At 44.8% G+C, this 26,337-nt stretch overlaps 2 protein-coding genes across 2 annotated transcripts; both read left to right on the top strand.

Moving 5' to 3' along the window:
• Positions 1–19,544: 19,544 nt before the first annotated feature.
• Positions 19,545–20,589, top strand: LOC128720403 (uncharacterized). Its single transcript, XM_053814071.1, has 2 exons — positions 19,545–19,565; positions 19,634–20,589. The coding sequence occupies exons 1-2, from the start codon at positions 19,545–19,547 to the stop codon at positions 20,498–20,500; spliced, it is 888 nt and encodes a 295-aa protein (XP_053670046.1). The 3' UTR covers positions 20,501–20,589.
• A 373-nt stretch (positions 20,590–20,962) lies between these two features.
• LOC128732040 (cytoplasmic 60S subunit biogenesis factor ZNF622) lies at positions 20,963–22,180 on the top strand. The gene has a single exon (XM_053825202.1). It carries the CDS (start codon positions 20,966–20,968, stop codon positions 22,133–22,135), a length of 1,170 nt encoding a protein of 389 aa, XP_053681177.1. The 5' UTR covers positions 20,963–20,965; the 3' UTR covers positions 22,136–22,180.
• The last annotated feature ends 4,157 nt before the right edge of the window (positions 22,181–26,337 follow it).

Raw genomic sequence — 26,337 nt, 5'->3', positions numbered from 1 at the left:
CATCGCATTTTCCCGGGCTTGCGGTCATTTCGAACAGCGTTCGAAGACCCGCTCAGATCACTCAGGACCTGCAGCTCTACCGTACTCCCTCCGGGACCGGCTTTGATGTTACTTCACTGGCTCATTTCATGTGAAATGAACCCCTCTGAACCCCTTTCAGCTACGGCTCCACAGCGCTGGGGTGCGGTTTTTTTATCCCTACTGGTTCCGGCATCCACTCCCGAAGCTTTTTTGGGTCCCACCTGAAACCCACTGTCAGCGCCAGATGACAAGTGAATCAACCACAAACGAAAACTAACCTATATCGGGCCTGCCCGTTGCGAAGGGCTCCCGGTATCTGGAGGATGTTTAGCTTGGGGATTCCCTTTTTTTTTGTTTTTCGTTTTTTGCGCTGTAACCCGTGCAAGCGCAAATAGACTCCCTCGGGGCCCGTTAGGGAGCGGGAAAACATGAGCTGGTAATTGGAATGAAATGAAACACGGGGAGCAACAAAAAAAAAACCATACACGCACTGGTAGGTCACGTCTATCTTCAGGGCGGAAGGCTACACCGAATACCGGAAAAGCTTACGGAGGGTGTTCGTGGGAAAATGGGACGAGACAGGTTAGGCGGACAGGAGTTACATACATGTTGCCTGGTGCGCGCTGGTGCCTGGTTCTCTGGCCGGGCTGGCCGGCCGGTGCGATTCCCTGGTAGCTGGTGTTCTGCAACCACCCGGACCTAGCACGGGCACGAATTCGTCACAAGCACAAAATCACGCATTCATTCCCAGCGGATGCGGACTACGGTGGACCGTACCGATGCCAAGGAAACCCACCCGATCCGCTCGAGAATATGCGTTTTGGTCCGTTGCGAGTTTTCTTTTTTTTTTTTTTTTGATTACTTTCACAAGAACAGTTCGCTACACCAACGCACGCAAACGGGCCCCAGTTCGAGCTGCGCCGTTATCACACGTTTGCTAGCTCCTATCCACAGTCATACCGCGGTCCGTCAAGTGGCAGGCTGATTGGAATCGTTTCCTTTTCACGACCCACGCGTCTAACGCTCTCGGGGTGCCGCTTTTCTGTGCCACGTTCACTCACTTCACGCACATCCTGTCCTTTCACTGCACTCAACTGCACGGTGCTCGAGTCTTAAACTACACTAAATTGCACCACCGTAAGGCGACCCAACGAACGCTTCGTTCGTTCGCTTCTCGTTCAGTTCGTTTCACCCGTGGTGCGATAGCAAACCACCCGAGTGCAGCCCTCCGTACGCGACTGAGCTCGAGCGCTGCTCGTGTTCGACTTTTATATTCTACCACCCATCCGCCCGATAACCATCCTTTCGAATGACAGCCTCTTCTCGTGAGACCGCACACCAAAGCGCAACAGGAGGCTCTGCTCTGCCCGGGAACGCACGGGAGAAAACGAAAAAAAAAAACCCCGTCCGGTCCGAACCGAGCCATCGGACACGCATTGCGCAATGGTTCGCAAAAGTGCGGGCGCGCAACAGACCTTCACTCACACACGCAGGGACGCTTTTCTGCCACTTGGCACGACAGGCCAGCGCAACAGGGTGATAATTGGGCGCTTTCCCGGCGGGCACCTGTTGGCGGTGAGCGGTCCGAATCACCGTTCGTTCGTTCGTTCGTTCGTTCGTTCGTTTGTTCCGGCCACAGGTGCTCACGTGTTGAATGAACGCACGCAGGGTGGCGCCAACCCCGGGAAGCTGGAGTCCGAACTCTGCTCTCACACACACACACACACCAGCACTTGCACACACATACACTCATGCGCGAACGCAACTGGTTGCTCGCTGGTCGACGGAGCATGGGAAAATGAACATTTCCCGGGAAAATTCGTCGCTTCGGGTTGCGCTCGGTGCCACGAGGAGCTTTGAGGTGCCGCGGTCCCGTGCTTCGTGTGGCCGAATCGCGCGCGCACCAACACCAGTGTAGCACTGGAGCCTCGCGAACCGCCAGGACGAGCTGTTTCGGTTCGCGCCATTTCGCCTGTTGAACGTCGGGTCGCGATCGGCCGTCGGGACGATGGGGCCAACGACCATGAACCAATAACGACGGTCCCGTCGGGCTCCGGCACGCTTACGTCAGCTTGCATAAGCATCCGCGCGCATCCACCCCATCAGCCCAGCGCTCACGCCCAACCAACCTACGAGGACGCCGTGACGCTGCGTCACGTGAATCGACTGATGTCGACTGAGCTCACGGCACGGTTGACCTTCGGCTGCAGCCAAGCTTACCGGGCCAGCGTTTTCCCCGAGACCGAGAATCGGGAACTGGCAGCGATGGGACGCTTTGTCGAACGCGTTTATCTGCGTTTTCCAGGTCAAATCCTGGACCACGCCGACCACGCCACACCGTGCTCATTAGCACGGTGCAGTGTGTGCGTGCGCGATTATTGACTATTGGCCGGGGGTTGCTTTTCGCTTGGCTCTCGCTAACGCGGCGTGCTGCAGTTAAGCAAAGCGAGCGGGACGCGTATAAGGATTCGATTTGCGATTTCGCTGCCACGCGACTCGCTATCGTGCCATTCCACTCGATTAGGCAGCCGACGTTCGACAACGAACGGATGCCCTCAAAAGGGCCAAAATTTCAGCGCAGCTGCTGTCGGCAGGATGCGGTGGGTTAATCCTTGTCACCGATCCCCGGCACCAGATGTGCCGTCGACCGTCCTTCAGGCGGCAAACGACACATTCTAAATCATCATTACTCGGGGTCGCCGGACCTGTCCGGTAGGTGTTGAAATTTGGGGCGAGCTGTTATCCAACAGCCAGACATGACCGTTTTGCTTTACCTACGCCTTACCGGAGACCCGATTGGAGAAAAGTTTGAAATTTATTCGCCTATTTTGTGCCGTCGTTTTTCGTCTTCATTTCACTTTGCTGAAGCGGCTATAAACAATTTTCCTTTAATTCGGTTTGCGTTGGCTCCCGCACCGGAGCCGCAGGTGTCGACGGGAACCCACCATCCATTTTCGCTACCCTGCTTCAGAGTAGGGTTTATTAATTTGCGCCCATGTGCCGTACCGCGTCCCTGATCTCTTGAAGCCTTTAGGATATCGGGCGTAATATCGTTACAATTACCGATCGGAATTGAATTAAAAACGCGTTTTTCCTCATTATTTGCGTATTGTTCCGGTGGCGCCATTGCGCGAAGAGGATAGCCATTTCTTTACATATCTCTCTCTCTCTTTCTCTCTCTCTCTCTTTTTATCTTGCTCTACTTTCGTTCTTGCTCTATTCGCCTTCACTCCCGCGCGCCGTGGACAGGAGCCGGGAAAACGTCCCTATTTCAACCCATTAATCATCCCAAAAGCGAGCTCTTTCCTTACGTGGCCTCCTTACCTCGTTTGCTGGTTGTGACAGATTTCTGGGACACTTTCACTATCACCAGGCATCGTCCGTCAAAATTAACCTCGTTGATCTCAAGGAGGCCCCGTTGAAGAAGGAAAAGATCTGCCAACGCACGGGAAAACCCTTCATCAAGCGCTCCTTAACAAGGGAAAATTAATCTCTCCTCCGTGCCCCGTAGCATGTTTGAGCACACATTGATTCGAGACGCGCATGTAAACCGCTTCGGTCACCCATATTTGCTCACTTTTCGAATGCTTTTCACAACGCGGCGCTTTAAGGTCCAAAACTCATCGCTCCGTTGAAACGAGGTAGCACGAGATGGAGCCAAACTCGACCTCAAATGCCGTGCAGCAAGCGTCATCACCAACACCACGAACATGGCGTAATCCAGTCGCCTTAAAATGAGCCGGGTAATCATAATCATTTACTGATTAAGTTAAAAACGAACCCCATCGTTGCTACTCCCGATGCCGATGTTGTTACACCGGGTCGTGGCAAAATTCCATTTAAAACCGGCTCAGGAAACCGACTTTTTAATTTGTTCCCTGTGTTTTTGGCCCACTCCAGCCGCTCGATGGGACTTAGATTAGATGTTTTATCGCCATTTCTAGCACCAGCCCCGGCCAACCACTTGGTTGAGTGCAGAGCGCAGAAGGAGTGCAGAAAACAAGCACTCTACCAAGCGTTGTTCATCAAAACCGTTATTAAACTTTGCTGGTAAAACTCTTCTCATAACCTTGGAGCCCTGGTTTATTTTAGGGTGAATTTTGGCTGCAGCGAATCGCAAGTGCTTCATATGAAGAATGACGCTTGTACATCCCTCCACAGTTCGGCACGATCGGAAGCATTCAGCTTCAGGATACTGGATGCACAGGCAAGATTATTACAAATCGCACTGGTACTGTGTTTTTGTGGATTAAACGCTACTACCTAGTTTTCAGAACAACTTAGAACGTTGGCAATAACATGAACCATGCAAAGAGCGCTTGTTTGGAAGCATGGACATCGAAATAATACTTTTAGAGAATCATTAGTGCAAGCACTTTTAAACTCAAATTAAAACCACGTACGTTTCTTCTAATTCAAATTAGAAAACCAATGCTTCAAATCTAAATATTGCACATTCGGACGCACACATGTAATATAATTGATATTTACAGAAAAAAAAACAAAACTTAAACCAATATCTGGAAATGGCAAATGTTAAATTGAAAATTGTTCATCCCCTCACAACAAGTCTACCTCTTGTTCGACATGTTGTGAGCAGTTTCGCAGTTTATTTGCTCCCGCTCCGACATTTCACGTCAAGTAGCTCTTTCGAACCCATTTCATCCCTGTAAAAAATATTCCAAGAACGAGCAGCCCAATCGCTTATCGCGCAAGAAAAAAAAACCTAAATGCAAGCTGCCCGGCCAATAAGCTGCGCCCCTTACTCCGGGAGGATGGAGTCAGCTTATCCGACGCTGACGAGAGAACGAACGTATTTTGAACACCTGTCATCTCTCGCCATCGTCAGGTGCATGCATCCAATTACATCTAGGCTGATGAGTTGCTGCAGCCACGCTATCGATAAATTGTATACTGCATACGGTCCTCGGTGCCCGCCCACGGGGGCCACTGTACCATTATCTGATTATCACCAGGCTACACCGGGTGATACGCCGGTGTACTCGTCGATATTGCTTCATTGAAAATTAATCATCTGTCCTGTACGTGGTTACTTTTTTTTGTTGCTTCTCCTTCTCTAGCCCTTACCGGAAACCACATTTCATACCGTGTGGAACGAGTGCAGCGGCCGGTTCCGATTATGGTTTGTGAATTTAATAACATTTAGCACCGCGAGCAAACAAACCGACAACATAGCCTGGCATCATCAAAGGATGCAACGGTCTGCAAGCACCATGTTAAAACAAACATTGTTCCTCTCTCTGTAATCGCCTGTCGTTGTAATGGAAAATATGGGACACGAAAAAATGCTGTTTTCAGCCTACGGTAGTGTGGTTTCCAGGAAGCTGGCATTAAATGTTTTACACATTCTTTGAAATTCGGCTATCACACGGAGAACAAATATTATTCAACATTGCGTGTGGGCTTTTTAGTCCCTTTTCACCTCACACGAGCTTTGGTGAAGTTCGATAAATTATTAATCACGTAAAGTTCGATACCAAGAACTTCAGGGTAATACTCCCATGTGCAAGAATATTTACAATCCAAACAGCTCATCTTCTTATCCGATCAAGTGCATCCTTTCAACGAAAGCGATCCAACGTACGATTGGTTATGTATGTTTACAATAACGTATCGATAATCGGCAGTGCTCTAAAGGGATCGCATTGCCCGAAGCAACTAAACTGGTGCAAGTATTTGCATAATAGCCACACCGGCCTAAACTTTGGCTTGGCGATTACAGTTCTTCGAACATAGCGTCTGCGCGGGAGATGCGGTTTGTGTGGAAATCTCTTGAACTGATAATATTGCCAACACAATGTCAACAAGCCGCTGGAAGATGCAGCCTGTGTGTAACGTTGTCACATTTGCATTTGGTAGCATGAGCTCTAACGAGTGTCATTAATCCTTTAGTCCTGCATCTCATTCCAATCCTTTCATGCAGCCTGTTTTTCTTTTTTGACCAAAACTAAAACAAAATGATTATTTGCTTCATTTCTTTTTTTAACGTGTTATTTTATTACACCAGGGCCTTTGTTACACCAGTGAAGAAAAAGAAGAAGCAATACAGAAGTCACAAAAACAAGCCTTGCACAATCGTATGAAAAAAGCAGCACCTTAGTACGAGCGAAACAGCATGAATGAAACTATTTCGCGAATGGGTTTCCTAAGTAATTATGATTTCTTCTTGTGCGTCTTAATGCTGACCTCTCAATTTTTTCTCTCGATCTCTCTTTTTCTCTTTCTCGCTCTCTCTCTCTCTCAATCTGTTTCTGTAGAAAAGATCAGTTTTATTGGCGAAAACAACCACCGCATCATCATAAACTAATGAGTTTCACTCTTGAACCCCAAACGGGCCACTTTTTATTGCATTACCCTTTTTGCATTTCTTAATCGACTCCGGTTGGGTCAAAGTGCTGCGGGGTTGGCTACCTTTGACTCTTCCCCTTCGAAACCGGATGTTGCCCGTTCAAGGATGCACCGGATGCGAAATAAGCTAGCCAGCGCACGTCAGATCAAAGCACCGGAACGGCTTCCTTCCATTCTTGAAAGCGAGCGGGCCCTTCCGGAGTGGGCAACCGGTGGTTTACCTTACCGGTCGCCACGATTTCCGTTTCCACGGTCAGCGCAAACGTTGAGTGGCGTAGCGCACCGAGATGCGCTATCTATTTGCCTTAATTAAGACAGTTAATTAAAAAAAAGAGCAAGATCAGCTTCAGCGCGAGATGGCACGAGATGGTGACCAACAAAAGCATCTCTTGCTTGCGCCAGAAAACACGAAACAAACGAGACAGAACCGTGACCGGGTCGGTTGCTTGAGAAATTTGCCAACGATTGTGGATGAGCCTGGTTGAGTCCCGTGAACCAGGACGTCTCGTGGGAGGAACTGAAGCAGGATCCACTGACCTGGTGGGAGAAATAATTTTTCCATTTAAAAAGGCATACACACCCACCGGTCGACGGCTTATGCACTCGAAATCCTCTGCGGGCAAACGCATCCGAGGCGTACGTCTACCTGCCGGTAAGTCAACTCTCTCCTGAAGCTTCCCTCAGCTCGACAGTCCCTCAGCTCAGCTTCCGTACGTTGGTGATGGCATTTTGTGAAATTAAATTCCTCTCGCCGATCCACCCGTCGAAGCGCAACAGGGAGGGAATTTAATTAAATCAAAATGCTGCTTCCAAACGCGCCTCAGCTCCACATCATGCTCTTCATCGACGCCCGGTCGGAAATGCCCTTCCCGACAAACCAGCACGGGGCTGATTGCCATACACACAGCCACGCTCACAGACCAATGCAGGAGCGATGGAGGAGGCTGGATGCCGATGCACCTTCGATGCAGTGTCCTAGCCGTTAGGGATTGGAATACATTTTGAATTCGGGACGTTCGATGTATCAGCTGGACACCGGAAGGTGGAATGGGGTTGGAAATAAAATAACCCAGCCAAATTTTGGCTGATCGGATTGTTCAGGCTGTGGGATGTGCTGGTTGGTGGGTGGTTGAAGCAAAGAGTAGTCAACGTGACGCTCCCCATGCTCCACACACATACACACAACAGCATCGTTCAAGATACATTCGTTTGGCTGCAACATTCATCTGTAGCCTATTGCTTTATGCCAGCGTTTGAGTATTGTTACCGCTCTAAGCGCACTACCTTTGAGTTGTGGAAAAGAGATTACTAGAGCCTGATTGATTTAAAATCAATCATAACTCCCACAGCGAATGTCAACTTAGAATTGTGTTCTTCGGCCGGAACTTTCACTGAAAAACGGATTTCCTTTTGCCGGTCGGTGAGTAAATATCTCAGTTTGAGCATACGAGAGTGCGACTATCTGGCCTGGCGGGTTTGTCAGTCAAACATGACAGCGTAATTAAATTCGCGGCACAATACGCACAAACCGGGACCGGCGAGTTTAAAGCCCAGGATGGTAATGTTTCGGTAAGTGTTTGCAAACGACAGTGATGCCTCTGGCGATGGCGCCTGCTACGAGCTGTGAAGGCTCTTATACGCCTGAAGGCTCGTGATCACGCAGATACCTATGGAGCACCAGGCGCCTCCATACGCCACGTGACGCAGGTAGCTGTGAAGCACCAGGCGTCTCCATCGCCACAAGACGTTTGTGCTGGACCGTTTGTATTATGTTTTTTTTTATTAAAAACTAGCGATTATAAACTAGAGTATAGATGCTTTGATGACAAAATACGTAACGCGTGATGTTTCTAACGATGTCGACTCTCCAAGAGCGTTACCAAACAGGCAGAGCAGTACAGAAACCAGTTAGCAATAGACACATGATTAAAGTTTGGCTGACATGATGTCAAAGGTGAAGCTGCCACCTGTTGATGGAAGGCTGTACTTCGTTGAGCCTGCAAGACGCGCTGCATCATGCAATTCAAATGGGATCCACGTTGCGCGACAGGCTCGAGCAGTGATTCGTCGTGGTGGGTCTTTCAGCCGATCTATCAAACCGGTAACCACCGCAATTTGTGGTACTGCTGCGGATACTCAGCTCAGTGCGACGTTTTATCGTGCATGTTCGATGAAGCTTTGTAAGTACGCGCCAGTTTGATGACATGGTGCCATTTTCCAATGACATTCGACTCCGTCTGATTAACAGCACCCGGATGTAGCGCCCATTAGAATAATTACGTGTGTGGTAATAAGCGGAACCATGTAGTCGACCCTAATAACAAAGCGTTCATAATGGTGCATGCATTCAACGAAATTCCGACGTACAATTTGCAGCTTAAAATGTATGCCACAGCCATGAAGAGCTCTGTTTCGCAGATGAATTTCGCTGATTTCTCGCAACCCCGTGAAAGCCATTTATCAGCGTGATAACTGGAAAGCGTATTCAAACTATCAGTCACATAGTTTGGGAGGGTGGTAATAGCCGATGCATCAATGAAGGGAATTTAACTGATTTATTCCTTTGATGTACGATACTACAACTAATTGTACAACTTCAATTAGCGATACATATAGTAGAAGTTGATAACCCATTGGTTTGTAATATGTCTTTGTCCTATGCTAATTCTATCGACCATTTCTATTTTATTCATTTCAATACGAGGAACTAAATTGCATTCGAATACATACAGAGTACATGCATGTTAAACACAAATTACATATGCGAAAATTAAAGCATACGTTCGATCCACTCTTATACTGAAGAACTGGTAGCTCTGGGAAAATTTTTGAATGTTTCATATCATTCGATGTTTCGTGCAATGGTTGAGCATGCAGCCATAATCACGCAGTCACGCAGTCTATTTTCAACAGATGGTACATACGCAGTGCACAATACCATTCGGCTTTCGAAGAAAATTTCGTGCTACGTTTTGCATCGAATTCTAGTAGCGATATAAGCCGCTTCGGTATTTATCGAGCCGTGCTGGTTTTGCTGATTGTATTCCGGCAAACAACATTGTTGCAAATTCGTATAATTCCGGCATTGGCATTACATTTTACATACCAAAAGACACACTTAAGTTCCGGTTTGTGTGCGAGAAGATTCTCCGACGTTTGATTTCGTACTTTTGTTCGATTTCAGCGTAGCCCATATGCGAATAATAACTTCCATGAATATGTTGATTTGAATTTGTGCAATCATAGCTTGCCCTACGATGTGACGTATTACATGGTGTAAGTAGGTAAGTGGTAAATTAGAAAATTCTTTATATGCTTTATTTATGCTTTATTCATTTTATCCTTTCTCTCAAACTGTCTCCTTCATACATAAATCATGGGCAGTAGTATACGTATACAAATAATAAATCATAATTTATATATTTTTCACTCAACCCACCCCAGTTTAAAGATACACAATGCCACTCTTTGACCCGTATGTGCCATTTACTCATTTTTAAGCTCATACACGATTTGCTGTAAAAAATTGAACCTCGCTGAATAAACGTAGAAGTTGATTTTTTATTATCATCATGCATTTTTATATTCGCAGCTCCCAAACTGTAATTTTATTCTTCTCATCACAAAAGGTGCTCCAACATCACATAACACGTACTCGAGTGCTACCTGAAGCTAAACCACGTTTAATTGAAACAGTCCACCGAGATGCCCTCCAACAGCTCGCGAATGAGGCACAGCGTATTGTAGTAAACTGTTTTGATTCCAGTGTCTGCGAATGACAGCTCATCTCGTCTTGCTGGAGAAATTACTTCATGACCTAGAGATCTGGCATTCCTGAGCTCTGACAGGAAGCGAAATAGATTTGCAAAGCCGCTCTAAAAGGATGTTAGGCTTTCAAAACACCATACACCGACAGAAAACATTTAAGTCACGCTTCCGGAAAGCCGATCCTCTACATTAAAGATGAAGCATCTACGTTTGTGGCCATGGTGGTACTAGTTTTCGTGTGATAATGATAATCCTCTCGACCGTCCCACCATTCCAGCTCACAAATGTACCACAAATCTCACCTAACAACGCCACCACTCTGCTCGTTTTCTATGCTCTGAACATTTATCAATCTGAAAATAGTGATATTGAAAACGTGATCCTTCGCAAAAGCTACAATTTATCGATCGCATTCATGAGTATCTGTAGCACACGCCAAAATAGCATCGCCCAACGGCCTTGCCAGAGGCGGCCAGTTTCGGATCGATACGGCGGTGAGTAATTACCAACGAGCGTAATAAAATTTCCTCCCATCAAACAACCGCCGCGGGATGGAAATAGGACATCAAGAGCCATAACGGATAGGTTTCCTGTTGGCTTCAAGCTACCGGACATTGTGCTAGACCCTGAGCAGCGAGTGACTTGCGACGAACGATGGAATCTATTGCCAGGTGATACCCACTCTACTAATTGAGCTCGCAAATAATCCTCGCTCAGTAGCACCACTCACAAACGTGTGAATAATGGGACCGCTAAACTTGCTCCATCGCTGAGCGAACTCCCAACGATCGATATTGGGCCAGTTGAAGTAGCGTTTTATCTTTTACTTTTTTTGGGTAATGCAACTCCTTGCGGGAACAAACCCATCCTAAACAAATGCACACCCTCTCGTCACGCGTCGAGCTTTTCCGGGCCGGGCAAAAACGCAACCTTTGAAATCGTTGCGTTTGCTTACTTTAAAAATTGCTCATCACCGTAGCACAAACAACGACGGTGGTGACGCTGACCGGGCGCTCGCCAAACACGCGGGTGAAGGAAAACACTTGCAGAAAGTGCTCTCGAACGCCCGGAACGCCCCGTGCCAAAGACAAACACGCGGGACGCGGACGCGATGGATCGGGATTGGCGAAGGAAAACCGGCACGACCGGGCGCCTCCATCCATCCTGCCAAGGCAACCAGCAACAGGTGCTGCTAGCGGTGGATGCCCGCATCGATCCCACCGTACATCCGGGGCGGCGTATTTGCTCTGGCTCCGGTGCCCCGGGGGAGAAATTTGTTCAAATAGACCGGACAGCACCCGAAAGGTTGGCCGGCTGGCTGGTGGGTTTGTGCTTGCCGCACGGAAGTCCAACTGCTGGACAAATTGTCTTCGTTCCGGTGAAGAAAAATACACACACACACACGCACACGCACATTTTGTAGACACTTCATGCCTTGCACGCAAAGATAAATTGGCTCGACGCAAGCAACCGGGCGTTAGAGAGTGTTCCAGTCATATAAATTAAGCCTCTATTAATTATAAGAAAAGTTCATACGTCTATATCGATTGATGGTAGTGTACATCCTAAAGATAAGCTTTTTGACTGTAACGAACTTTTTTATGAGCGTGTGTGTTTATTTTTTCTTTCTTCCTAACGCTATCTCAGCTCTGTCGTAGGTTCACTGTTTGCATTGCGATTTCCTTCATGGGAAACGCTTTCCTCCATGGGAAACATGAAACCCGCTGGACCAGCACATGCATGCGCACGAGCCACTGTCCAGCCGGCAGCTATTTCGGTGCCACAGGAGGCCAAATCAAGGCAAGCACGCCCAAGGCAGACCGGCAGGTGACCACAGGAAAACATCAATATCCGGCCGGACGGCAGGCATACCGGTGCTCGGTGAAATACCAACGAAAATGGCAGCATGATCCGCCATTCGCATCCCGCGTCCGTGCACTCGGCATAGCAATTTCAGCCCAAGTTTCCTTGAAATAAAGGCGCTCTCTAGCGGACCCGCTGCCCTTGGACCTTGCCAGCGGGCAAGATACTGCCCAATATTCGGAGCAAATTCACCGGTAATCGTGAGGTGCGTGCCACCACCGGGGAACCATTTCAATTATTGCTCGGAAAATTAACTCGCATGCTGAGCCGAGCTGGTCGAACGAACGAGCGGCGTTAGCGGCAATTTTGGGTGTTCCGGCGTGGTCAGTCATCGCGTGCGTGCGTGCGTTAAGGTATTATTTTCAGTGGAATGACGTATTTCAAGCAAGAGAGAGAGAGAGATAAATTCGCAGTAAACGTGTAAAGGCATTGATCTTTCAAATGTATCTTTGGAATTCATCGAAACTCCAGCATGCATAATATTGGACATATCTCAAGTAAATTTGCCTAGCCATGGGCAAATCTTGATCAACATTTTCATCCACAACTATTTGCTAGTGCAAAATAGAGATAGTAGAGCTTCGTACACCTTTACAGACAGGAGCTAAACACCGTTCGTCAAAAAGGCATTGATGCGTTTCCTTCGGTTAAACATCTTTTATACACTCCGCAAGCATAATTCAAACGTAATATCCCACCTCAAACAAATTGCATACATTCAGAGTGAACCGGAAGCTGCCCGGCTTTAAAACAAACCAAACGAATTTCAAATGAAAAGCTTCCGATCGCTTGCAGCTCGTGCCAGATGCTTCACGAACCGGCGTCCTCATTTTTTCCCCGACACGTCAAAGCACACGCTTTTGCAGCCAGCTCACAATCAGGTCAGCAAATCGGGCCTTTCGCCAGGGTCAATTTTCCTGCCTTGTGCCCACAGTGTCTCCTTCACCCAACCCACCGATCTTGCCCACTTTTTGCCACCCTCATCGCCCACAAACACCCATCGTGCTGGCCTTGGACGGTCACGCTCGCGGAACACGAAATGAGCTCCCATCTTAGCTGGCCATCCGGGGGAAAATCGGACAAGAAAGCCCACCAGCAGACGGGGGGTCAAGAAGCTGCTGGTTTGCTTTCTCCACCCACCGGCTGTTAATCCGTTACCGTGCACCCAAAGCCATTAGGCAGGCCAGTGTTTGCTCTGCACCTCAGGGTCACAATGGAGCGCGCGTAACGTCGCGTGTCGGCTAGCGTGCAGCTTCCGGCCGTTAGGGGTTGGCTAGGGGTCCACGACGAGCGGCTTTATTCCACGGTACTCCACGGTACGGTATGCTGTGCCGGCGGGCAAGTTGAAGCATCTCTTGCTTAATTTATGGCAACAGTAGCAGCGTAGCAGGCTGCTTTGTTTAACAGAAAACCCAGCATCCCGCGCTGGCTCGCGTAGAGCATGGTGACGTCGAGCTTTTGCCCAGGGAAACAACGGTCAGTACGGCCAGGCTGGAAGGTGGAGCTCATATTTTCTACCGACTCCGCCAAACCGAACGGCGTGTGGAGAACGGCCAGGGAAGACAAGCACGACACGACAACACGCCAATTGGATGCCATTTCGAGGGACCAAACGTAACGACACCCAACGGGACGCAGAACGCGTGACGGGTTTTGCGAGAGTTGATATTGTTATTTATTTGCTAACAAGATTAAGTAACAAATAGTTTGCGAAAAAGGGATCCGTTTTTGGTGCTTTAAACGCGAGGAGACGAGATGCATAGGCGCCAAAATTCACGCTTCTCCAGTGGGACTCGTTTTGAAAGGTACCTCGATTTTTTATTTCTTTTTCGCTTTCTCACGGGTCAAAGAAAACTGAACTGACTCCAAGGAATTTCGTTTCGAAAGCAAAATTATTGGATGCGCAGGACAAAATCTGCTCTCACTCAAACTTTTTATATGCAAAAAAAAACATCGCTCACCAGCAGAGCAAGCGAACACGAGTTGGGACAGCTCTTGAAATGACTAATCGACGTAGTTTTTCACACTGCAGCATGTGTCCTTATCTTGTGTCTTATTCATCGAACAGGTACAGCTGAACCGAACAGAGGTTCTGAATATCGCTGCTAATAAACCGTGGTTCATCGTGACGTGACTGAAGCATAGCAAACCTGACCCACCTGAGTGGTGTAAATCAAAACAAAAATCCTCGTAAACTGCACAAACTATCTCAACTCCAGTACCGACCCTGCATCATTACATGCGCCCTATCGTTCACTGAGCACAGCTTCCAGGAAGAGATAGTGGTTGGTTGGTTTTTTTTTTTGTTTCACACGCCATTTGTACCATCCCTCGACTGGATACCTTCCGGAAGGGGACCAAATTCGTCCCGTCCAGCCACGCGACGCTACAGAGGGTATCTTATTTCGTTCAATAATCTACTTTACCGTAAATCGCTTGATCCTATTACGGTAGCGCCGGCAGTTCTGAGAGCTGCCAATTAAATCCACACACACACACACACACACCAATGCGCCGACGCCGACGGATTCTGAGAGGTCACAAGCACCGGTCAGGATGTTTCCTACGCATTTTTCGTCGTTTTCCTGTATCTTTTTGTGTTTCAGTTTGGCTCTTTTTTTTGTCGCGTTTATACCAGTCGCATATGCTCATCATACTCAGTAACTAGAACCATTATCTGCTGTTCAAACACCTCAGCACATCACGGAAAACCTCAATAAGAGCATAAACAACCATTAATCTGTTAAAAAACAAATTCATAACAGCATCCGTTTGTGATAGCTAATACACTCAGCACTATTTGGTTTGACTTTCTCTCTTAGCTAATTATGATTCTAACATTGCATCTTGTTTTATTTTTTTTTTTTTGTTTATGTGTATGATATTTTTTTTTCGGGAAGCATTTTTATATATTATATTTATATTATGCTTTATTTATTTTATTTTATATTATTTATTTATATTATTGTGCTTTTCTGCTTTTATTGATTTTATATTGCCACACATAGGTTTGTGTTAGTTTCCATTGACGCCAATCTTTTTTCGATGTAATGCACGCCTTTAGAAAGCGATAATCTACAATTTTAAGAACCCCTCGTTGCGGTAGCTTCACCCAAACTCACGACACGCGTAAATGCTTGCAGCGTTTGCTCACGTGCCCCAGAAATGGAAAAATAAAATCCACGGAAACGGAAATGATATTCGTTTTCTTCGAAACCCAACGAACCCACTCTACCCACCTGCGTCCGAGGGAAATCCAGGCACATGCATATGTTGCTCTCCTGCGCTGCGTATTATTTGCGAACCTCCGAAAATTCCGTCAAACCGCATTACCGCCAGCTGGAAGCAGCCCATGCAAATTCACTCATGCATACATTATCCAAGCGCACTTCCTTTGACGTTTGTCAGGGAAAGCTCGCCTCTCGCGTAATACACAGCATCAATCTTTATCACGGCCACGTGGTTCTTCACCATCGAGCCGAGGTCCGAGTTATCACCGCGTGTAATTAATTCAACCACTGCCAGCCACAGTTCCGGCAGAATTCTCCGTTCTGAAACCATTCCGGGTTCGGCATTCCAAAACATTCCACCCCACGGGGTTAGCAAAACCACATCGGGAAGGATGTGTTTTTTTTTTATCCCACGAGATAATCATTCCCACCCACATCGTTCGATCGGCATTTCGCTGAACCACACAATTGGTGACCGAAGCAAATCAATCGCAGCACCAAAATTAATCACTCCAACCCACGGATCCCCGCCCCCGTGGTGGTGGTGGATTTTTCTCAGTCCTCAGGCCCGCTCTGTCTCTCGCTGGGCACAATCGGAAGGAAAACCACTCACCGGATGGATGATGAATTTGCACCTTATTTGTAACGGGTCCGGAATTACCCGCACCAAACGAAGCATCCACGGCTCTGTGACGACGAGACGAGCGAAACAAAAGCATCAACAACAACAACAACAACAACAAGAACAGCAACAGCAGCAAGAAAAAATGGAAATAAATGAATCAATTCCGCCCTGCCACACCGATCACGCCCGTGGGTGGCGTTTTTCATCGACACCACCTGGGCCACCTTGGGCTTGGCGCAAGCTGCAGCGTGACATCGATTTTTATTATTGCCCCAGCGAGTACACACACACGCACACACACCGAGACACACGCGCGCACAATCGCAGCAATCCGCGGTTGCCATGACGATCTGGAGATTTTTCCTTCGCCCTTTTTTTTTGCTCCGTTCCGTGTCCGCTTTTCAATCCATTTTGGGGCGAAATCGGCGATGGAAATATACGCTAAAGCTGGCGCGCAATCATTATTATCGTGTCGGAGTTTTTCACCGTCGGAGAGAGAGAGGGAGAGAGAGAAAATACGCGCTTAAAATAATAATCAGGCGTAACTTTGTCGAAGGAACATTATGTTTTGATCGGCTTACGGGGGGAGGGGATCGGCGAGTTCGGTGGGAAGGAGGCGGAATAAAAGATTAATTGGGCGCTAACAGCATGCAAGAGAGAGAGAGAGAGAGAGATAGATATGGGAGGAGGGTGAGAGTGAATAAGGAAAACCGTGTTTTGCTGCGTAAGTAACTCTAAGTACTTTATCATAATTGTATTTATTTTTTATTATTTTCTCTTTCATCCCAATCACCTCTCTCTCTCTCTCTCTTTCTCTCTCTCCCTAATAAAAAGTACGGCATCAATCAAAAGGGCTGGAAGAATGCGAAGAGCTAAAAATGTTAATCCCTTTGCATCCCCTTGCGTGTTAATCACCTGTAGCTTTATTAGCGTAGGTAGTTCAAATGCAAAGCAGATCATATAACCCCATTTAATTTATTATGTGATTCATGCATGTAACAGAAAAAGACTCGTAAATATGTGTCCATAATCTACCCCGTGCAATAGATGTCAAAAATCCTCTTCTTAGGCTTTGTTTGCTATTTTTTGTGCAAAACAAATTACAACAAGAACGCATAAGAGATTTTTTCAGAGCCCTTTTACAAAGAGCCAATGTATTTGATAATCAAACTCACTCGTTTTCTCTTATTCGCTTTGGTTTCCCTAACTCTGTTCTACATGATAGTTATATTTCGTTCTAGTTCTTATTTGTCCTAGTTTTATCGCTTCTCCAACCAGTAATTTCAATACAACAGCAGGCACGATCATTTGTTGTTTGTTCCCAAAGCGCAGAAAGATCTCTTGCTTAGATCACAGCATGGACGGGAAATTGGATTTCGAGTGGCTTCGAGTCACTTCAATTACGGTGATATGCGCTTCTTTTTTTCGATTGCTCAACACGGTCACCCTAACATTGCACGGCTCCGGTCGGGAAATAAAAAGAGGAATTTAATATCGGTACCAACAGCTTTCGATAGCGTGTACCAGGAACAAACGTAGCGTAGTGATTGTTGTTGATGCAACGAAACAAAAATGACCCTCTAGAGCGATATTTGGGTGTTCATTTTGTGCCTGTTCTATGTTTGTGACAATACATATTTGACATCGGCCGGTACATCGTGAGCTTTGTTAAAAAAATTCCATCAAAGGATAAATTATTGCATCATGAAGCTCATCGAGCGCTTGCTCATTCATGGTGCATGCGTAAAAGTGATATACCACATTGTTTGGCCAAAGTGGAATTAAAATAATAATAAAGGAGGGTAAAATTTGATCGAGCACTTCAAAGTTGAAACGGTGAAAATTTCACGAAAAAGTAACAGGAGACCATACTAGCCAAGAGATAGCAAATTTAAAAATATAAACACTTAAAAACGCTTAAACAGAACGCTTCAACCGAATGAGACGCTTTAAAATAATGCTTTTCAGTTTGAAAAATAGGTGGCGCTGTATGAGCTCCCCGCTATTCGCTCATAGGTGGCGCTTTACAAATCAGAGACACATTTCAAATTATCTTATTGAAATGTTTCATGCTTATGATTAGCGTCATCTATGCGCCAGATTTGAAATCTTTCGTACTGCGGTACGATGTTTGTGTTATACGAAAATTATTTTTGTAGCACAGATTGTTAGTATCAATCAGGATAAAATGTTTACTCTTACTTTATGCTCTCCTGTTACTAATGCCAATTTTTCAGATTTGCCCATGCAGTGCGCGAAAAATTGTTTAAACTCAATTATTTCAAACAGTTATGTGCGCTTTTAAATATGTTCATTACGATTATATTTATTCGCAGCATCTATTGTTTGAATTAACCGTCATTATGTGATTTTGTATTTTATTTTGTTTGAATCATTTTTAGATAATAATGGACACTGTGAAGTATTATGGCGAGCTACTTATAATTAGACTTCTTCTTCCTTGCTAAGGTTTTATAAACGGTACGATGCAAAAGTTTTCCATTCTTGGCCCACCTGTATCATTTCGTTTTTGAACTGTTACTCCTTGACTTTAGTTATTTGCAGGAGAAGCAACTTAAAGCCTTATGTCCTACTTTAGTAAGCTACATTGAAACAACCGGAATAAGTAAACGGAATTGCATACGAAAACCGTAATGAATTCTGTGAGCACATGACTATGAGCGCCACTCGTTCATGCATTAGCCAATTTGAAACGATTATAAAGAACGTTGAAACAATGTGCTCGGGAAAATAAATTGTTCTCTGGCTGGTGTATTGCTCAAGAACTTTTTTGAAATCTGTCTGAACATCTTCTTCTCGATCGCGGCTAACCAAGGGTTTCTTCGATTTTGAACAAAGATCATGAGGCGTATGTGAGTCCTGAAATTATGAATATGTTGTATAACTCCAGTTTCGGTCGTCGTGACACAAAGTTTGAGAGGAGAAGTTTCACAAAGCAATAATATGACTAGTTGCCTACCAATACTCTAGCTTGTAATCAATATAAGAAACTTGAAAAACTTGGTCGGAATTTAGTAAAATATTACGTTAGTTAAAATAACGGTTACTGGTTAAATGCTCAAAACAAAAAAAACGTCATAATTGCCGCATTTGACATTTATAATGCCAAACTTTGTCTATGGAAGTTCAGTTCAATCGCTTGTTTTTGTAAGTGTTTCCGAGCAAATATTATTTTTAAATTATGTTAAATCTATCCAGATGTACATCTTCTTAGTAAACAAAACAAACATGGGTTAAAATTCAAGTATTGCTAATTCGCCATACATCGTGTGCATCGCTCATGTATCATTTTTAACATTTAACATTCATGTATCATTATTTTATATTGTCTACAATACATAGGCCTAATTTTAAAGTTCACCTAATGTTTTGTTTTAATCATTGAATTGCTAACAGTTATATGATGTTCATAGTAATAAGAGAATGCTCGGCCATGAATGATTAGTATAACTTTCAGTTTCGAATATTAAGTTTCAAAAGATGTAAAACACATGCAGATCAACTAAAACCAACGGAATCGTGGAATATGATATAAATAAGGGTTATTGTTTTCCATTTAAAGAAATGAATGATTGGTGCGCAAACAATGTGAATGGATCCTATTGATACACTGTTTATTTCAGTAACGCGTACATCGTTTCATAATAATGGATAAATCATCCTACGCGGTAAGAAGAACAAAAAGCAATCGTAATATTAGTAAAGCTGTTCAACTGATTAAGCTGTTCCATTTCAGGCTAAGCGCCGACAAGATAAATTCCACAAATCAGCTCACCCTCCGAATCCCGCGAAACAAAAAAGTGCTACACCAAAAGAAACGCCTGCGATTCAGCATACAGCACCTCTCGTCGTAGTAGATTCCCAACGGTATAAAAAGAGAGATATTCAACAGAACTGGAGCGAGGAACAATATCCACCCAGTTGCGATAGCGACTCGGATGACGAACAGCTACAAGCGGCAGATTTTGAGCATCTTTTGGAGCTACCTCCATCCAGTGGTGGACATTTTCTGCTGAGCACTGAAAAACATTGGCTTAATTCGGACACTGAGCTTCCAGGAGAGGATCAAAAGAATTGCTATAGTGATTACTTTCGAATTGATACAAAACTGTTGAACGCTAGTTTTAGTTGTATTCCTTTTTATGAGCGGCACCAGTACGAGCAGTCACTTTTTACCACATTGGAGCTCAATTTAATGCGTCAAAAATCAGAGCTTAATACAAGAAAGTATCAGCAGGCCGGAGTTCAGAAATCAGGAGCAATACCTTCGGAGCATAGCGAAAAAATGTCAGTTTCCAAAAAGCCTCAACCTGTGCCGTGTCTTATCGGTAAACTAAGCGCTCCAAAATCTGTTTCTGCAGCAGACGTTAAAACAAAAATTCCGGATCCGGCTGTTGAGCAAAATTCTGATAAATCTGTAGGCATCAACACAGCAGAAGCAAAAATGAGCCGACTTACAGTGAACCCTAATGCTGATTCAGCTGATGTTAAAAGAGTTCCTATTGATAGTGTTAAACCAGCTGGATCGAAAGTACAGCAAAGCTCTGCGAAGGAAACGAAAGAAGACATTCAACAGTGGTTGGATGATATTCTGGAAATTTAAAATCATGTTGATTCATTCAACTATCAATGTAATGTGGTCGTCGCTACGACCAAAATAAATAATATCAACAAACTGTCGCAAACCATAATTGTCTCAGAATATAGTGAAATGTATCATAATTTGAATGTGAACTGAATATTGTTGAAATTGGAATATAAATTTGTTTAAATTTAAGTGTAAAATGAGAAGCAACTGTCATCGGGCTATGCAATATGACTGCGTTTTGAAATAGAGGAGACCTAACCTTTCCATTTTGTAATAACCTACTGTCAACAATATGTCAACAAAAAACACATTGCACAAACTTGTTAAACTCTGCTGATTTCTTTTGCAAACATTGCTTGTGATAAAATACGTAAAACATAGGTACAGCGCGCTATACAAAGCTCTGTAAAAGTTTCGTTTTTGTTTGAATTAGCTCATACTTCTTCGTTCGTCGCTGACCACACTCCTAGTATACTTAAAATGTCGAGTTTTACGTGTCTGAATTGCGGAGTACGCTTTGCGACGGCGGAAATGCAACGAGAGCACTACAAAACTCACTGGCATCGGTACAATTTGAAGCGCAAACTAGCAGAGTTACCACCGGTTACGATAGAAGAGTTCGAGAAACGTCTTAACCAACAAAAATCAGAAGACGCAGCTGCCCTAGAAGACCAGTCGCTCTACTGCAAAGCGTGTCGTAAGGTGTTCAAATCCAAAAATGCCCACGACAACCATCTGGACAGCCGGAAACACAAAGACAATTTGAAGCTGTTCCTTGCCCAAAGTAACCCAACGATTGGTGATAGCAGCTCAGCAGCGAGCGCGATGGAAACGGAACTGGAGGTGTCAGTTAAGTCGACGCGAGCTGCAACCCGGGCCGCTTCGGCGGCCGCAGCCGATACGGAAGCTGATGAAGAAATGGGCGATGAAGATGACTCAGATGGGTGGGAAGACGTGGAGTTTGAAAATCCCATCGAACGAAACGACTGCATCTTTTGTCCGCATCACAGTGACGATCTGCTAGGCAATATCAAGCACATGTCCATAACGCATTCGTTTTTTATCCCCGACGCCGAGTATTGCATCGATGTGGAAGGTCTGCTAACGTACCTAGCGGAAAAGGTTTGCCGCGACAACATTTGTTTGTGGTGTAACGAGCGTGGCCGAACGTTCTACTCGATGGATGCGGTGCGCAACCACATGAAGGAGAAGGGCCATTGCAAAATGCTGCACGAGGGCGCTGCACTGGCAGAGTATGTAGATTTCTATGATTACAGCAGCAGTTATCCTGATCACGAGGACGGCATGGATGTGGATGCGGAACTGGAAACTTCGACGGCTCTCGATGGGGACGAGTACCAGCTTGTGCTGCCTTCCGGCAATGTGATAGGACACCGCTCACTGTTGCGTTACTACAAGCAACGCATTAACCCAAACCGAGCAGTTGTAGTGAAGAAATCGACCCAAAAGCTGCATAAGGTGTTAGCGCAATACCGTTCCCTCGGTTGGACATCCACGCAGCAGGAAGCTGCGGCACGGAACGCACGTGACATGCATGTCATGAAGCGGCAGCATGCCAAGCTAATGCAGCAGGTCGGTGTAAAGGCGAACAAACTACAGACGCATTACCGGCCGCAGGTAAACTTCTAAGTAACCTGTAGATTGATTCTAATAAAATAAAATGAATTGGAATAGATATTCCACAATCGGCCCTAATTTTTCACCTATTTTTACCTGTTCCTGTTATTATCGTTACCCGTTGCGATGCAAAAATCCTCCCGAAAACGATGGCTTTTCAGGTATTTGCTAAAATCGCCGTGTACAGAAGCCGTTTGCGGCAAAGACATGATCAGTTCTGCTAACAATGTTTGGCTCAACAGCCGTATAACTAGATTAGTTCCAAAACGAGTAGAAAGATTCTTTCTTCTCGTTTTTTGGACGAGCGGCGTGATTGGACCAATCGATCTACGCTGCACTATGGAGCAATGCGTGATTAATCGATACTGTTGTTATTCACCGCTTCAATTTGATTTCATTTTATCGAACAAACCCCATGAATGTTATACTAATCATTCACTTGTACTCCTAACATTGAAGGCATACAGCGTTTACATGATTTTATGTTCGAAATACACCTTGGCAATGCAGCTAAATGATTTAAATTTCAATATTGCCTCAAGAATTATGGGCTTCAAAATTCCATAGTACGGTTAGAACCACAAGCGACCGATCGCAAAGAGATAGGATGCGGATAATCACGCACCAGAACGAGAGGCAATATGAGTTGATGATATCGATAACGGTAATACGAACGCGCATTCAAATTCGGCAAATGCGTGGGAGTGAGAACACTGGTGGCGCATGGATACCAGGCTAGAAGCAGCCTCTTTGCACCATGTTCTCCTAGTATTATAGTCGGTTTTTGGACAGCAAAACTTGTCGTCGAAAATCTTCTCCGATCAGCGGCGCGCAACTCGGTAGGATTCTTTTGATTCGCTTGTTTTCGGTACGAGCTTGTAGGTTTGGAAGCAAAAGCTTCGTTTTTATGGATAAATTATGCAGTCGTGAGTAAGCAAATGTGTAACATTTAATTTGTATTTTTTAACATTGTTTTCAAATAATATCTAGATGACCAGGGTTCTTTTTTGTGGCATGAAAAAATGAAGAAACTTTCAACAAATATCATGGCCGATCGACTTTTGTTATTATCGTTGCGACGCGGTATAAAAAACGGCGATAGTTCTTCAGTTATTTGTATGCTTCCACGTGCGAGAACCGTTCGCGGCCAAGGCATGCTTAGCACTGATCTCTAAGCTTTGACCCAAAACGAGTAGAAAGGTCCTTTCCTCTCTTTTTCCCGACGAGCGACGTGATTGGGCCAATCGATCTGCGATGCACTATGGAGCAATCCATAATTAATCGATACTGTTATTATTCACCGCTTTAATTTGATTTCATTTCATCAAACAAAGCCCATGAATGCTATACTAATCATTCACTTATACTCCAAACATTGAAGGCATACAGCTTTTACATGATTTTATGTTCGAAATACATCTTGGCAATGCAGCTAAATGATTTAAATTTCAATATTGTCTCATGACTTATGGCCTTCGAAATTCCATAGTACGGTTAGAACCACAAGCGACCGATCGCAAAGAGATAGGATGCGGATAATCACGCACCAGAACGAGAGGCAATATGAGTTGATGATATCGATAACGGTAATACGAACGCGCATTCAAATTCGGCAAATGCGTGGGAGTGAGAACACTGGTGGCGCATGGATACCAGGCTAGAAGCAGCCTCTTTGCACCATGTTCTCCTAGTATTATAGTCGGTTTTTGGACAGCAAAACTTGTCGTCGAAAATCTTCTCCGATCAGCGGCGCGCAACTCGGTAGGATTCTTTTGAATCGCTTGTTTTCGGTACGAGCTTGGAGGTTTGGAAGGAAAAGCTTCGTTTTTATGGATAAATTATGCAATCGTGAGTAAGCAAATGTGTAACATTTAATTTGTATTTTTGAACATTGTTTTCAAATAATATCTAGATGACCAGGGTTCTTTTCTGTAGAATGAAAAAATGAAGAAACTTTCACCAAACATCATGGCCGATCGACTTTTGTTATTATCGTTGCGGCGCGGTATAAAAAACGGCGATAGTTCTTCAGTTATTTGAATGCTTCCACGTGTGAGAACCGTTCGCGGCCAAGGCATGCTTAGCACTGATCTCGTTATTAGGTTCAACACCGGTAAACCACAAGAGCTTTGACCCAAAACGAGTGAAAAGGTCCTTTCCTCTCTTTTTCTCGACGAGCGACGTGATTGGGCCAATCGATCTACGCTGCACTATAGAGCAATGCGTAATTAATCGATACTGTTATTATTCATCGCTTCAATTTGATTTCATTTCATCAAACAATGCCCATGATTGCTATACTAATCATTCACTTATACTCCAAACATTGAAGGCATTCAGCTTTTACATGATTTTATGTTCGAATAACATCTTGGCAATCCAGCTAAATGATTTAAATTTCAATATTGCTTCATGAATTATGGCCTTCGAAATTCCATAGTACGGTTAGAACCATAAGCGCCCGATCGCAAAGAGATAGGATGCGGATAATCACGCACCAGAACGAGAGGCAATATGAGTTGATGATATCGATAACGGTAATACGAACGCGCATTCAAATTTGGCAAATGCGTGGGAGTGAGAACACTGGTGGCGCATGGATACCAGGTTAGAAGCAACCTCTTTGCACCATGTTCTCCTAGTATTATAGTCGGTTTTTGGACAGCAAAATTTGTCGTCGAAAATCTTCTCCGATCAGCGGCGCGCCACTAGGTCCTCTTTTCGTGAGGGACCTAGGGAAAATCATCTGGTTTTAATCGTTACATGAAAAGAATCGAACGGACGAAAAAGCAGGTGGGAGAATGATAAAGAACTTTGGGATGGAAAGTATTAAGGGGTGGTTTTGGACATTTTTTAAAGGGTGAATGCCGAAATTTGTCCCCCAATCGGATCAACAATTCAAGGAGATCGGTCATGTATTTCCGATGCAAGCTTTGTGATGTTAATGTTTTCTTCCTTTTTAAGGATTACAAGGGGTACTTAGCAGCAGGAAGAAGCTTTTATGTAACAATGTTAATTAAACTAACGGATATTCGCATATATTACTAAACTACCGGAAACCAGAACTGCTGGTAGTGCCAACATCATGTTAAGTTTTGTAGGCTGAAGGCAGCAGAAAACACCTCCTTCATTTCACGAATGGAAACAGCGGAAGGACATATCCCAAGAGCAATAGTATTTCTTTCAATCCGATCCGTATTGACGATCTCGGCGTATTAATACTTACTAACGTTGATCAACACTTGTAATCATGATTTCGATAAATTATTGTACAACAGAACAAGATATTTTTCAAAATTTCTGTGCCATTGTTTTACTCCTTATCCTCGTTCATTCCTTTTCATCACGGTCTGTTCATACGCACTATACGTCACATTTTTTTGTTCTTCCTTGTTTGTTTTTCTTTTGTTATCGATTTTTGTCCGTTTCTCACTTTTGTGTTTTCCTTTCATGCATACATTCTCTACCATTTTCATCTTTACTTCCCACGTGGACGAGCACGCTTTCCGTTTTGCAGGGCAATAGGTCTGTTTGCGAACAACAGGGCTTGATAAGTTTGCTTGTACGAAGTACTTGCCCTTTGCGTTACGTCTCGTATGGCTTGCCAGATTGATGATTTTCTTTCCTCTAATGTTGCTGCGCCTACTCACCATCATTGCGATCGAGCAGTGCGTTCAAATGTCGGCTCTTCCAAGCCCACAACGATGGTTCTTTTTATCTCTTTACACCACTCTTTCGATATATGTTGCACAATGAGTCTTTATCATTATATCACGCGCTTGTATATTACATTCGACTTTTCACTTGTTTTTGCATTAGCACGCCAACTATCCAGTATGTATCGCTATTTTCACATTGCGTCTAATCGCAGCAACCAATTCTGGTTTCATTTTGTTTTATTGCTACACTTCAGAGTTGCGCGCATATCCTACACTTTCGGCGGTGCTTTAGTTCTTGTTTAATTTACGTTATTCATTTGAATTCATGCTCTTGCACACTGATGCACGAGCGTGTTGCGCAATGCCTTAACATGTTTCTTAGGAATTTTGTTGATTTTGCGTTTGTTTTTACACAGTCATGATTTTCGTGCGATTTGTTAAATCGTTGCCGGCCAAATTGCCGTTCTCTGTGTGACTTTCTGCGAAAATTCAACGTGTGCCTAGCTTTGTAACCATATTTGTACCCGGTAGCATTCGTATGGCATTTGCCTTCTT

The sequence above is a fragment of the Anopheles nili genome, chromosome 2 (assembly GCF_943737925.1).
Source record: "Anopheles nili chromosome 2, idAnoNiliSN_F5_01, whole genome shotgun sequence".
Taxonomy (NCBI): Eukaryota; Metazoa; Arthropoda; class Insecta; order Diptera; family Culicidae; genus Anopheles; species Anopheles nili.
This window is presented reverse-complemented; position numbering and strand designations above follow the sequence as displayed.